The sequence below is a fragment of the Excalfactoria chinensis genome, chromosome 1 (genome assembly GCF_039878825.1).
Source record: "Excalfactoria chinensis isolate bCotChi1 chromosome 1, bCotChi1.hap2, whole genome shotgun sequence".
NCBI lineage: Eukaryota > Metazoa > Chordata > Aves > Galliformes > Phasianidae > Excalfactoria > Excalfactoria chinensis.
The window spans coordinates 28,676,451-28,691,373 of NC_092825.1; the positions used below are offsets into that span (position 1 = coordinate 28,676,451).

The window sequence follows — 14,923 nt, forward strand, 5'->3', positions numbered from 1 at the left end:
CTAGCAGGCAAGAAAACTGCACAGAAAGCAGCCTCCTTTTCAAGAAGCTTACACTCTGCTTAAGAAACATTGATTGCAGCTTGCCAGGAACTGGACAAAACAGTAAATCCCTTGACTACCTGTTATTTATGGACAGAGTGAGGAAAAAGGTTTGTTTGATCGGACAAATCTTCATAGTTTTAATGGTCCAGTGTAAGCTATCAATCAGATTTTGCAGGATTTCTTCAGATTTTTGGTGTCTTGATTTTGTTTGTGCTGTTTGCATTCAGTGGCCTAGGATTTCCTGTATTCCCTGCTTCACAAACTTGCAGTAATTGATACACAACACAGCTCAAGGAGGTAATAGAATTGCCGAATCATTTGAGCTGGAAGGGACCCTTAAAGGTCATCTAGTCCAACTCCCTGTAACGAACAGATACATGGTACATGAAGTTGCATGGCATTCCTTTCATCTCCTGTATATGAAACAAACACTACATGGTAGCATCTGTTTGAAGGAAAATAGAGTTTTGTTAAAAATAAATATGTAATTTCCCTCATAATCTCTTAGTATGTGAGGGAAGTTTAGCCTGTGACAACCAAGAAGGTAAGAGAGATGCTAAAGACAAGAAAAGCACATTGAAAAGAACGTGACTACTAGAGCACTGTATAAAGGGATGGTGCCATTTGGAGCAGTTTCCTCCTCTTGTTGTGTTTCCACTCTTTGTGATGAATTCCTTATGCATTCAGCCTTTTCAGTCCTTAATTTCTAAGCACTGTTTTATTCTGTATGTTTCTCCCAGAATAAAAAGGCTTTGGTCATGTAGCCTCTTTTATTTATCATCCCAACACTGCAGTAATGAAAATAGAGCTTGCATATTGAAGCGATCTCCATGCATTAAGATACTTTACTCAAACAACTGAAACAGCTGTGGAGCTTATGGAGAAACCTGCCTACGGCAGCTGGAGAGAGTCTAAAGAGCATTCCCTTTAATCTGGACATATCTAAGTCATGCAGAAATGGTCCGTACCCACTCTGGGTAGCAGCATCTTCATTGGCATGTAGAATCTGATCTTTGGGCACATAAATTGTTCTGTTGAATCCATTGTAATGACTCACATGCATAAAGCTAATAACAGAGACAAGAAATGACAGGCATAGGATTATGTTGGGCAGAAACTCCCACATGCTTCTCTCTAATTCCTCTGCTCCTCTCTACATGCACTGCCCAGCTGCCCAGGCATGCTGATAAAGGATTAAAAACAGCGCGCATGAAAAAATGATACCCTTGAAAAAGAAAGAGGACACAAACAGAAACTTAAGGTAAGAGAAATATTTATTTAAATTTCCACAATAACGAGCTTATACTGAACAAATTCAATCAAGAAATAAGAGTAAGTGCAGTAAAACAAGGAAATATTGATGACTTTTCCCATCAGAAAACATTAAGAAGCCATGCCTGTGCATTACAGTTTTTGTTTTTAGGTTTTTTTTTTTCAGTGTTTTTTATTTGTTTATTTTTTGTTGTTTGTTTTTACAACAGCTTGTATCTTTTTTTTTTTTTTTCAGCGCATATACTGTACATATCACATCTTAGCTGCTATGTTCTCCTGAAGGCTTCATCCTTTTACTCCAACATCTGCTATATTCTGCAGTGAACATTCAAACACATTTGTGAAGAACCAATTATGCTTAGGCAAAAATCTCTGCATCTGGTCAAGTGTTGGACTCTCAAAGCTATGGAAGACCCTGTAAGAGCTCCTGGTTGACTTTGGATCTTGACATCATTATATATAGCATTGTAATGTGTCACTTTATAACTCACCTAATATCCTGCATAATGAAGTCAGAAAGACAAGTAGCCAGAACATTTAGGCCTGACCTAGGTTTACACATCTGAGCTTATCTCAAGTCCTATAGATTTCATTCTGATTAAAAAATCTGAGTTCATCACATTTCTGCACTTTAGGTGGACAAGAACAATTCAATTCTAGTTTTAATTTTGTACAATTTTTGGTCTAATGGTCTTTTGTGACAGAAAATTCTTTAACCAGAAACTGCTTTTGAGAGATGGTTGTTGGTGTCACAGTTCCTGAAGGCACTGTGGATCCACTGAGCAACAGACGTGGCCATTCTAAAGGAAGAACAAAGAGAAATGAAACATTTAGCATCTTGTACGAGCTCAGTCAATTTAACAGCCTCAGCCATTTGAAACTCGTATCAGAAGATTTTAAGGTATAGTTTTGTAAAATACAAATGACTACAAATTTTGATTATATTCATGTAATTGTTGTTGTGTCATTCCAAAGCCTAAGGGAATAGTCTACGATGATTCTTTAAACTGCTTGGTTTTCTGTGGTCTGTATTCCAAAGCTACAGCAGTCAAGCTGAAAGGAGCTAGGATCAGCAGAAGAGACGCTCCTCACATAAAGGTATCAGGCATTTGTCCAAGTAAGAAAGTTGTTGAACAAGACAGGGCAGCTGGGAGTTTTATTTAGATTAGACAGAAGGGACTCTGGGTTTTATTCACTTGAATGTTTCAAGTTAATTCTTCCTGGCTGCAACACCAGAAAATGTTAATCCATGCCATTTTTCCTGGTAGCTTGGACATTTTTCTAAGAATATTTGAAATTAAGGGAACCTATTACCTGTGGACACGATTAAGCTATGAAGTGATTTTTCCCTACTTTTTCTGCTACTTCTTTTCTTCAACTGAGTCTTTCAATACAAATAAAATTCATATTATTTTTAAATTGTTCCAAATATATTTAGTTGACTAAATTGCCAGGAATAATTAAAGATGAAGGCCTGAATCATTCAAATATTTTCTTTCTCTTCTTCTGTTACAGAAGGTTAGACAATCCTAATGTTCACCTTCTTGTGAATTGAAATGGTTTTGTGGCTAATTCTGTTTTAGCTGATGCCAAGCTTTCTGAATTCTTAAAGGATTTGTGTAAACCCATTTCGCTATAGCTTGGTTAGAGAGGCTTAGCCTCGAGCTTTGACCTTCAGTGTGATTCTCTGCAAGAAAAGAATAAGGGGACAGAGGGCAAATGAGAGAACTATACAAATTGGGTATAGCATTAACCTGATCTGGTGGAGAGAGGTTCTTGCATGCAGAACTACAATGTGAAAATGCTGCCAATACAAACAGTGAATTTCAAAAAGAAAACTGCTCTGAAGAGAGAGGGCCAAAGTCCTACATCTTCATTGTTAAGCAGATTCTCTTCTGAGCTGTTTTAAATCTAAGGGTCTGGCAGAGTAAATGTTGACATCTTCTAAATACTCACAATGCAGTAATATATTTTATCTATTGTGTTCTATTATGTCAGTGTGTTTACATGGAACACATATCAGTCCATGCTTAAAGATTCAGTCTTTGCTGAGACTGAGTAAAGGGCAGAGGGGAGCAACACATTGGTGGCCACATCTAGAACTGGTATGTTATTTCTGCATTATCACTGACTAGTGCTACCATGAAAACACATTTCCTTGCACTTAACTGTGTTTTACAGAAGAATCATGCATAATATTTCATTTTACAGATAGGGAAAATGAGGTGCAAAAATCTCAGAAAGCCACCCAAGCCCAGACTGGTAGGTCACAGGATTACAGTTTCTCATTCCTTTATTTTTTTTTTTCCTAAATTTCATTCCTCCAGAAGTATCTCCTAGCACTGGAGTTGCTGTATTCCATCAGCTGCAGTACTCACTAATATGAGTTTGTGCACATAAGCCCGTTGAAACATCCTTTGAGCAGCATCTGGCTTTCTAACCATTAGCCACTGTCAGATCACAGCACTTTCTCCCAACCACCCACCCGTTCTGACATTAAGACAAATGCCCAAATGTTCTCACTTGGCACGTGCTACTTCTTCCATAGTAAAGGAACTACCTCCCAACAATAGCAACTGCTGCTTCATGCAGCATAATGTCAGAAAAGTATTGGAGGAAAGTGCTGCTTGACACCTTCTGCTCCATAATCAGTTACTCCCCAACTCACCCAGAAGGAGGTGTTGAAGTCAAATTATTTTTATGTGCAACTTTCTAAGTAGTTAATGGTACTGTGTACTAGTGTTTGAGATGTCTGCCCCTCAGATACGATATAGGATAAAGACCTTGATGAATTTCAGTAAAAATTTAAGATATCTGGATGAATCCCGCTCTCTCTTTTTCTCTCTCTCCTTGGCTACTGTGGGGTCACTCTTTTTCAGTCTTCAGTACTGGTACTATTCACTATACAGGATCTATTTTTAACGGAGAAACTAATTTTAACATCTTTTTCTCTCACTGCTTTAGATCACATCAGCTGGCTTCCTTTGACTACAGAAATTACTAAATAATCTCTACATCATCTAGATTCCTACTAGTAATTTTAAAGCAAGGAAGCTATAGAACTGTGTGACTAATTCCATTATTCTCAATGCAATTATTATTATCAAAGAACAAATCAAATCATTCTGATTACTCTATAGTATCACACAGAATGCATGTCTTGAAGTCTAACCTTACATATCTATTTGTTTCTTTATATATTTCACAGATACCATAGAGCTGTACAGTAAGAACTGCAATCAAGCTTGAACTGAGCTGTTGAGAAAAAGCCAAGCTCTGCAACTTGTGTGCAGTCCACTACAACACAGGTTGTTGTTCTACATCTGACCTGCTAGCACATTAAACTATTATTCCAGCACATGCAAGAATGAAGTTAACAAAACTGAACACTTCTACTGTAATATCCGCTGCTTTTAAACAATTGCAGACACCAACTGACTGGACTCAATACATTAATATTTATATGTACAGAACAAGCTGGAGAAGCAGCATCTCAGCTTAATTTTTATGCTTCTTACCTTACACTGGCAGAGTGTGCACTCTGTGCCATGCTTAATCCAAGAAGATCCAGTAAAGCGAACAACATTTGTTTCATCCAGGCAGGTTTTAGTGATGTCATTACGAATGGTGTCCGCTTGGCAGGGGTCAGAGACACAGCGTGGGCAGCACTCGTTCTCAGGGAGGACACTGAACTCACAGTCCACATCTGGGCATGGCAAGGGCCAACAGTCAACCTCTCCTTGCTGTTTAAAAGTATTATGAGAAGAAGAGAAAATTACTAGCTGTAGTTTTATTTCCCTGCCTATTTGTCTGATTCAACACTATGTTCGCTGGCTAGGTTTTTCTATCTGGTCCTATTCAAAAGACAGTGTGGAGAACACATGTATTGCCTGTGGGAAAAAAGGAAGTTGGTTGCTTTCTCTGGTTGCTACCAGGTAAGTCCATTGCATTTAACTTATTTCAATATACTCTGCATCAGGCTGCGGCTAAAACTTCTCTAGGGATCTTGTGAAATACAGAATATCTGTCCTTGTGATGTCCTACTTCTGAGAGAGACAGAAACCATAATAGTTCTACACTATGAAAGTGCTTTGAAATCTCTATTTCCTCAGTTCTTACTTCTATTGGTATTGTTAGTTTCCAGTATAATTTCTCAGCCGTACAGCTCAGGGTAAGGTTACAGCTTATTTGTTCCACTGGCTTGACTAAGGGTGTTGAGCTACCAGCAACCCAATTGAGAAGGGAACATCATAGCATTCTCAGTGAGAAGACCTCCACTGGCTTACTGTTTATTTTGGAGGTTATGAACTGATTACTTGGCTTCCAAACTTAGTCACACTTTCTGCATGTTGCACAATGGTCTTAGTACAGAGCATGAAAAAGACAAAAGGGAGACTTGCTTGGGCCAGCATGTTGTTAGGGGATGTTATTGTACACCTGTACACAGATCTTAAGAAGTCTGATTATTGACTTCAGTTACTAGAAGTTGGGTGAATTTCCATTCAGTTCTGGAGAAGGGCCAAAGTTTCAGATCTGTCAGTCAAAGGGAACAGTTCACTGATGTCATTAATGCCAGTTTGCTCTGGAGAAGATCTATCTCTGACCTCCAACTTACCCAGGTCATCCAAGCACAGATTGTCAAGATTTGAGGGGGGATGAAGAGAATAGCATTTCTCACAAGGAAAGAAGTGTATTCACAAAAGTGAACCTAACACTTTGAGGATTATGGGTTCAATACCAGAACAATAGCAGAAAAAAATCCCTAGAGGTTTGCCATCGCTTCAATTTTACACCTCTCCACTGCAGAAACTATTGTTGAAGTTACTCCTTCACAGAATTCTCATCTGGATCAATTTTCCACTCTTTTTGAATCACATGATAGAAAGAATGAAAGCAATCTTAAAACCAGTTACTGATCTTGATATTTTGATTTATTTTTTGTAGTGATGGACTGGACAAGGAGCAGGCAACACACTGTCACCTAAAAACCACTGTGACAAGAGAAAGAATATAGGCTTTAGTTACAGAAGTAGCATCTTGAGTAAAGAGACATCTATTGAGATCCTAAACTGTCAGAGGTTTTTGTTTTGTTTCTAAGACTTTTAATGAAACTCCTGGGAATCTATTTCACTGGATTTTAGCAGTGGCAACACCAAAAGCAGTGTCTACAGAAATTGGTTTCTGGATATTATTCATGGTACACTGACAAGGGAAAGCTGGACTAGGCTTTACATTTGAAGATAGCCTGTGATAAAAGCTAGTTGCTTTTATCTTGGGATTTATTTCTTTCATGGAAATTCCCTGAACACCATTATGCAGTACAGGTTTGCTAAGACTCTGAAATACCTGCCCAGGAAAAAGATCACAAGCTTCAAAAGATATATATTTTTTTCAAACCTTATTTCATTAATATGAAGAATGCATCGAGCCTTATTAATTTTTCTGTTACTGGAAATGTCTGAGTGAATAAACATGTTTTAGTCTATCAACATCTTTGAAATTATCAACTGTGATAACAAATACATATCTAGAATATCCTTATACAGCCTCATCAGCATCTGAATGAGTGAAAACATGAGTGTTACTGCATAGGTGCCATACTCAAATGACCTCCACTCTTTGCTACAACAATCTCCATGATTAAATAATTTCTATTATGTCTATTATGTCCAAATACATTTTTGACTGGAACTTGATAATACTGATGAATATCCATGAAATTCAGATTTTGATTATACACATACTCCAGAAGGAACTAAATGGATGTTAATATATGAAAATGAATATTCAGAAATTAGCATATCTCATTCCCTTTTTTTCCTCCTGCTTATTCCGCTGTAATCAGGACCCTTACCAAGCAGCGACACTGCTGACAGTTTTGTATCCAGGAGTCACCACTGTTGTAGGAAAGCTCCCCACTCTGATGTAAACATTGACTGCTGAGCCTTGGGTCACATTCAGGACAGCAAAATAGGTCAACAGTAGGATTTTCACAGTCACAGACCATTCGCCGGCACATCACGTATCCACTCTGTTGTTGGAAGACAGATACAGAGTGATGGCAGAAATCTGCTTGAATCCTACAATTCTTGCACCAAAATTTGATTTGTTGGCACGACTGTAAACCACAGCCAGCTCATGCATTTTTCCTCTATACAATACCTTTGCTGACATACAATTCAGAGAGTTAGAAACCACAAAACACTCAGTAACAACCATAAAGTTCCCCTGTTGTCTCATATAAATCCTTCATACAACCATCTTACTTTCAGACGATTCTAGCCTAAGGTGGTGAAACTCAAGTGTGTCTTTACTAAGGGTCAAATTTTAATGGGTTGAATAGAGTTATATAATTTTTATACGGGCACAGCTCAAGTCTCCTGATAGATCTAGATCAGTTCCCTCTGTTTTATAATTATTCATGTAAAGATGATGATATCTAGTGAAAAATTAAATTCATGCCAATGAAAATTGAATTTCTGAAATGCTCAGGATTTTTTTCAGCAGTGCATTGGTATTTAGCTTGTGGGCTTCCTCCAACAAACATCTGAGAAAGCTAAGCAGAGACAGCATTGGCCTCTTTTTATAGCCATCTGCTGGAGATACCGGTGTCAGTCATCAACACCAGTATATGTGCCTGGATAATTTATTTGCATGAAAATGCCATTACTCCCACCCAGAAAAAATAGGCAGCATCTCTGGTAACAGAACAGTACGCTTTCCCTTCTGCCAGTACTATATGAGAAACTTCCTGGAAGCTCTGCTCATGCAGGTTGAAGGGAGAAGCTCTCCCCAAAAGCCCTATAAATCTCCATTTTTGTGAAGAACCACATACACAAATGAAAAGGCACTTAAAACAGGAATTTTACTTGAATCATATTATTTTTCCTGTCATCCCTTCCACCACTTTTGCAGAAGCAGCTGGTTTTATTTCAACTGACCTGGCATGAGCAGACAGAGCATCTGTCGTTCTCCAGCACCCAAATCTGACCATTGTGCTTGATTTTGTCTTCATGGATACAGTCTCCCGTGCAGTTCTTGCCATGCGGACATCGACAGTCATACCCACCATCCAAGTTAAAGCAAACAGTGTCATTGGCACAGCTATGCCTTCCAGTTGCACATTCATCAATGTCTGCAAAAACATGCCATGTAATACCTTTAGACCACATTCAATTAACAAAAATGTTCCTGTGGCAGCCAATACAAATGATTCATTGTCATTAAAGCCTTCAGCTGAAAATTAATTCGCACTTCACCAGAACAGGGAAAAATAACTTACAAGTTCACAAAAAACATTTTTAAAGTCACATTAACTCCAGAAACATGTTTGGAGTCTTCCTATACATCTTCTCAAATGAAATATTGAGTAAGAGTGTTAGAATAAAGAAATCACAGAAAAGATAAGAACAAAAATAACAGGCAGATCCCTAAAGAGCATAAGTCTGTGGCAGCCATTCAATCAGACATTTTCAATCAAACAAGTAAAGCTGCAGAAACCTGTTTTCAAAACTTTTTGTTGGCTCTGTCTAGCACATTTGAGTTCACTTGCTAAGAAGTTAATGTGAAAGACGTCATCTGATTTGTATGTCCATTTAAGTAAGAACTGCATCATTTATTAGAATGTACAAGCTAGAATGGTTTAATTATTCAATTTGCAAAGACTTCTACAGCTTTTCTGTCTAGCACAGAAAATAAAAAAGAATAGAAATGCCTCCAGTGCATAAAGGTAAATGACTTCAAAACAAGTATATCGCATAGCATTTAAGAGCACTTTTAAAGGCTTCATCAGTGTAGACTCAAAATTATTTTGCATGGGTTAACTTGCAGCGCAAACTGCCTTATACTTCAGTAGTCTTAACTGAGTTTTTTCAGCTGTTCATCTGGAGAAAAACTATCTGGGAAAAAAAAAAAATTGCTTTGAAAGGTCATCTAGTAAATTGCCATGTGATAAAATGAGGAAAAAATAGAAGATTAAAGATCTATGGCAATGGAAAGTATCAGTGCAGTGAGTTCTACTCCATATAAAATTGCACAACAGTCTGGCCCAAGCTCTTAATTAAAGTTCATTAAAAAGTAGTATTGTGATATTTAGCTGTCAAACAAACCAGCAAAAGACAAAATAAGCAATATGATCGCTCATATATCTTTCAACATCACCGTAGAAACATATTAAAACACTCAGCTTTGGGATCAAGAACGGAAATGAAACCTCCAGTTCAGCTCAAGCATATTCACATAAAGAAAAATAACTCGCTTGTTTCAATTCCATGTGCGGGTGCAGTCAAACAAAAGTAAACAAGTCACTAACATGAATATGAATTGAGATGAAAAACAGCAGGGAAAATATTAGAATTCTGTTGTATAAATAAGCAGCATTGCGGGTTTCCTTTAAATACACTCTGTAATAACAGTGCATCTCAAAAAACTGTTTTGCAAAATTACTCAGGCTTCCGGGAAGGACGAGGAAAATCTCATTTGAGAAGAACTAAAAAGAAATGGATTGTTCCTCTCTGAAAGAATATCAGCAAGGGGGATGTACATAACCACAAAAATAATGAATACTACAGAGAAAACATTGAGAGCTTCTGTTCTCCATATAACTGAATGGACAAGAAAGGGGACAGTAGATGAAAGAAGAAGGCAACAAATTCAAGTCTGATAAAAGGAAATAATTTTTCCATACCATGTGTAAACAATGAAATTAATAACCACAGAACACTGCCAAAAGGAAAACAAAAAGTTTATAAAACCGGTAAGAATATTAAAATTCACAATACTAGCAGATTTTGAAAGAGAGATTATATTCCATGCATCACAGTTTATGGTGCCCTCATTTACATATCAGATTTACCCAGAACAAGCAAACCATCTCAGTTCGCCACATCTTCTACCTCACTCTCCTCTGATTCTTATGGAGTTGGATGTTGTCTCAGTAGGGTGGAAGACACCCAGGATCTTGAACCTAACTGCGTGTGGCTGTGTGTATGGAAAGGACCTGAAGGCTGAAATGTCCCAGGTACTCAGACAGGGAAACTCATCCTAACAGCAAGGAAGCAGAGTAATCTGAACAGATGGTTGTGTGGAGGCTGTGCATTCTCCACCCCAGAATGTGTTTAGACAAGAAGCTACAAAGAATGGTTTGAGTGATGCTGGTCTAGGCAGAGCATGGATAGAAGAATTGTGCTTTCCTTCCTTTTTTTTTTTTTTTTTTTTTTTTTTTTTTTCCTTTCTCTTAAATCCTTACAATTTGGCAATTGAAAATTAACATTTTCATAAGTACATTTCTATGTACCCCTTCTAACTGGTTTTAAGTTATTCAGTGAAGAGAACAAACACAAATCCCATTATTTGAATGTGATGATTAACAGTGGGATTCCCTTAATCACTGAAGCCCCTTTTAATAAATTACTTTCAGGCTCTCGAGTTCATTTGCTTAAAACACTCTTTTGTACAACGCTTTCACAAAGCAGTTGTCATAGATAAATAATATCACTACCCAACAAGCTGTAACTTAACTGAAAGCAGCCATACTTAGTGAGATACTTGGAGGAAATGCAGCTGTCATGTAAATAAAAATAGTTCCCTTTAAACAAGAAGCAGTGACCCTAGAAACAGTATATCTACATTTGGCACTTATGTCCAGGTTCCTTTCACAATATGCCTATTGTAAGAGATGATTATTTTTTGCACTACTGTCTCAAAGCTTACTGAGGAACACTGATGGATGTGGCCTGGGCAAAGGCTGAGAAATCCTGTGTCTGAGGGACATAGATGGACGAGTCCAAGCAAGTCCTGGTCAAAGCTGGCAAAATCTTTTGTCTGAAGATTTGCAGGCCAGGGGAAGCAAGAGAGATAAGCTGCAGCTTAATGGCCAGGAAGCAGACATTTGTGTGGGCTTATCTTGAGGAAGATGCCCATCTTGGGATACTGCACATGGCTCTTACCCAGGCACCAGGAATGCCACGTTGGCAGAAGGAGGATAAAAAAAGGGACCAACAACCATGACGATAGGTGTCTGACATCAGATGCTTCACAAAATGATGCCTGCTTGCTGAGGGATTAACTCCCCCCTTCTCCCCTTCTCCCTCCTCTCTTTCCCTTATGTTTCTTTCTTTCTTTCTTTCTTTCTTTCTTTCTTTCTTTCTTTCTTTCTTTCTTTCTTTCTTTCTTTCTTTCTTTCTTTCTTTCTTTCTTTCTTCTTTCTCTTCTTCTTTCTTTCTTTCTTTCTTTCTTTCTTTCTTTTCTTCTTTTCTTTCTTTCTTCTTTCTTTCTTTTCTTTCTTCTTTCTTTCTTTCTTCCTTCCTTCCTTCTTCCTTCCTTCCTTCTTCTTCCTTCCTTCCTTCTTCTTTCCTTTCTTCTTCCTTCCTTCCTTCCTTCCTTCCTTCCTTCCTTCCTTCCTTCCTTCCCTTCCTTCCTTCCTTCCTTCTCTTCCTTTCCTTCCTTCCTTCCTTCCTTCCTTCCTTCTTCTTCCTTCCTTCCTTCCTTTCCTTCTTCCTTCTCTCTTCTTTCTCTTCTTTCTTCTTCTCTCTCTTCTTCTTCTTCTTTCTTTCTTCTTTCTTTCTTTCTTTCTCTCTTTCTTTTCTTCCTTTCTTTCTTTTCTTCTTTCTCTTCTTCTTCTTTTTCTTTCTTTCTTCTTTCTTCTTTCTTTCTCTCTTTCTCTTCTCTCTTTCTCTCCTTTCTTTCTCTTTCTCTCTTCCTCTCTTCTACTCTCTTTTCTCTCTCTTTCTCTCTCTTCTCTCTCTTCTCTCTCTTTTTCTCTCTTTCTCTCCTTCTCTTTTTCTCTCTTTCTCTCTTTCTCTCTTTCTCTCTTTCTCTCTTTCTTTCTCTCTTTCTCTTTCTCTCTTCCTTTCTTCCTTTCTTTCTTCCTTTCTTTTTTTTTTTTTTCTTTTCCTCACCACAGTAGATGGTAACTTAACGCATTCAAGCAGCCTTTGAGCCACCAGGTGGCTTATGAGTCCTTCTTTGTTTTTTGGCTCCAAGCTTGCTTTCTGAGGCATTTCTTACAATAAGACACTGATTTATCTAGGAGATGAGAGGTGGATGTTACCATGTGGCAATCAGCATCACTGTGTGGACAATTTTATGTTTGAAAGCATTTCTTTGGAGCTGTTTGCCTTCAGAAGAGAGTGAGTACTGTTTACTGGCGGAAGATCCGGCCTGTGACAAATAACTCCAGCTTGCTATGGGAGACTGGGGATGATACCATTGTATGCTATGAATGCAAGATTCAGGTTGGAGCCTCCATGCTCCCTCTTATCTTCTGCTGGCAGTGCCTGAAAGATGGGAACAAAAGGAATTCCTGCTGAGATCCAAAAGCCAGAAGCTGCCACTCCAAAAGGAGCTGACTCAATCATTTTGGATTTATAAATAAGTTTGTACTGCCATTGGAAAGTATCACTACTGTCACATTTGTCACCATTGTGATCATGGTCATTGTGGTCATCCTCATCAACTGAACAGTGACACCTGACGACCCACCACTACTGAAGATCCATTACTGAACTATGAACCACGCTGGTGACTACTTATCTCCCTCTTGCTTCCTACAAAGACACCTTGCTTTTATTTCCTATCTTTTCTATTGCCCATCTTCCCATCTCCATCTCCCTAAATGACCAAGATTTGTAATAAACTGATTGGGCTAACATTTGACCCATTATATCTTTATCATGCCATCAGGTGTACATATATCATATATCCTCTCCCTCCTATAAACTGGAGCGGGACACCCATGAGGAAAAAGTTTATGAGAATCATTTTTCAACAGGGAAACGGCTAGTGCACTGTAACAGTAAACAACTGACTCTGATATTAAACAGAGCTCATACAACATTGAACATTTATGAAAGATCCCAGAGTTGCAGGGTGTTTTTCAGTTGTTTGATTCATGGAAATGAATGTTTGGATACTACCATTTAAATACCCCAGGTCAAAGCCAAAGCTATTTCAGTTTTGATTTTAACCAAATCAAGAACAGCCATGTGTTTGCAGCGCAGCAAGAGAGACACAAGCCTGCATGCATGAAATTCTCATCTGCTTTGTTTACCCACATCAAACTTCAGTCATTATCTGTAAAGGACTAAACGCACACAAAGCATCCATACCAAGTAAAATCTTGTTCAGCTTTTTAAATCTGAATTCACAGTGGATGGTGAGTGATGCTACTGACACCTTATTTACAGCAATAATCAGCTTTCTAAATTCCACAGCCGTATGAACACTGTTCACTGTCTCTTGAACCTTTTGTGTCTGAAAAGGGTAGCAAAAGAACTACAGATTGCTTGGTTTTCTACAAACCAGCTATAGAGTATGGTATTATCTGCCCTATATTGTGTTGGTGTTTCTTTGTGGTTGTTGTTTTATTTTTGAAGAAGCATACAACTCACTTCAGGCTATTTACAACACACTGCTTAGGAATCCAGCAGCTTGTTTGCTACAGCATTAGAAAATTTAATCTCAAAAGACTTGGAGGTTTGACTTAGAACAGAGAACAAAAAATATAACTAGCTATCCAGTGCTGAATTGAGGACTACATATTATTTATCTAATTTGCAGTAGCACTGATCTGGAACATTTTTAAGGGTTTTCCTGAGTACAACTTAATAAGACAAAAGACTGTTGTGGATGGAGAAGTAAGGAATATAGGTTGCTCTGAAAGTAATACCTGCTATTTATTTCCATGGAAACTACAGAAGACACAAAGACTATAAAGACGCTATTTGTTAAATCAAATTCTCAGCTACAAAACACTGTTTTTCAACATATTTGCCACTGTTAGCTATGCATTTTGGCCAGCATTAAACAGGAGCCTGCATCCTGTCCTCATAAAAATCTGCACCAGAGGAGGTGACCCACTGTCGTTGTCATCACTGCTGGAGCACACCACTCGCTGCCTAACTGTGCACACATCCAGTCTGATCTCCATAAGCATTCAGCAAGTGTCAATGGATTGCTGTGGGTGCTATTTTTTTCCACACAGATGAATTCAGTGACACACCTTTGCTTCATCCTCACTTCCATGTCAGACATCATTGTGTCTGACTGCCCCTCTGCTGCTTTCTGTTGCATGGCAACGACATGTACTGGAATACTGATTGGCAGGCTCAACATCTGCTGCCATACTATCAACATCCGCCTCTAGTGGTGTGGGTCAATATAAAAAAATGGAAGGCCTTACTTCTGCAGCCAACCTCCAACATGGAAGAAAGCTAAGAATTAATTGTGTCACAAGTAATTTAATGTCAAAACAGTTAAAATACTGGACTAAATCTAGACAAAATGGTGACAGTACCTAGAGTGACTAAATTCTATTTGTAATATCTGAATGTGAGGGCAGAAAAGACTATGAAAACAGAAACCTCACTTGCCCTCTAGCAAGGAACAAGCAGTTTTTGACTTGGCCATGAGCAGTGTGCAGATTCTGATTCAGAATGTCAGTACTGAACAGCTACTCCGTATTGATGACCACAATATATGCAATTTCTTAAAGAAATTGAAAAAGCCACATAAATTCTCTGTCATAGTACTTAGTTTCAGAAGTGAACTTATATTAAAATGCATTAAAATGCTGAAGTTTTCAAGATAAATTAAATCTTTATATGATAAA

The 14,923-nt window shown here is 38.1% G+C and overlaps 1 protein-coding gene across 1 annotated transcript in view; it reads right to left on the reverse strand.

Moving 5' to 3' along the window:
* Positions 1 to 1,298: 1,298 nt before the first annotated feature.
* Positions 1,299 to 14,923, reverse strand: part of NELL2 (neural EGFL like 2) — a 143,445-nt gene continuing 129,820 nt past the window's right edge. The window contains exons 17-20 of the mRNA XM_072328075.1: positions 8,256 to 8,449; positions 7,169 to 7,345; positions 4,833 to 5,057; positions 1,299 to 2,114 (exon numbers count right to left, since the gene is read on the reverse strand). Of these exons, the coding sequence (XP_072184176.1) occupies positions 2,064 to 2,114; positions 4,833 to 5,057; positions 7,169 to 7,345; positions 8,256 to 8,449 (647 nt within the window). The 3' untranslated portion in view covers positions 1,299 to 2,063. The remainder of the gene's footprint in view (positions 2,115 to 4,832; positions 5,058 to 7,168; positions 7,346 to 8,255; positions 8,450 to 14,923) is intronic.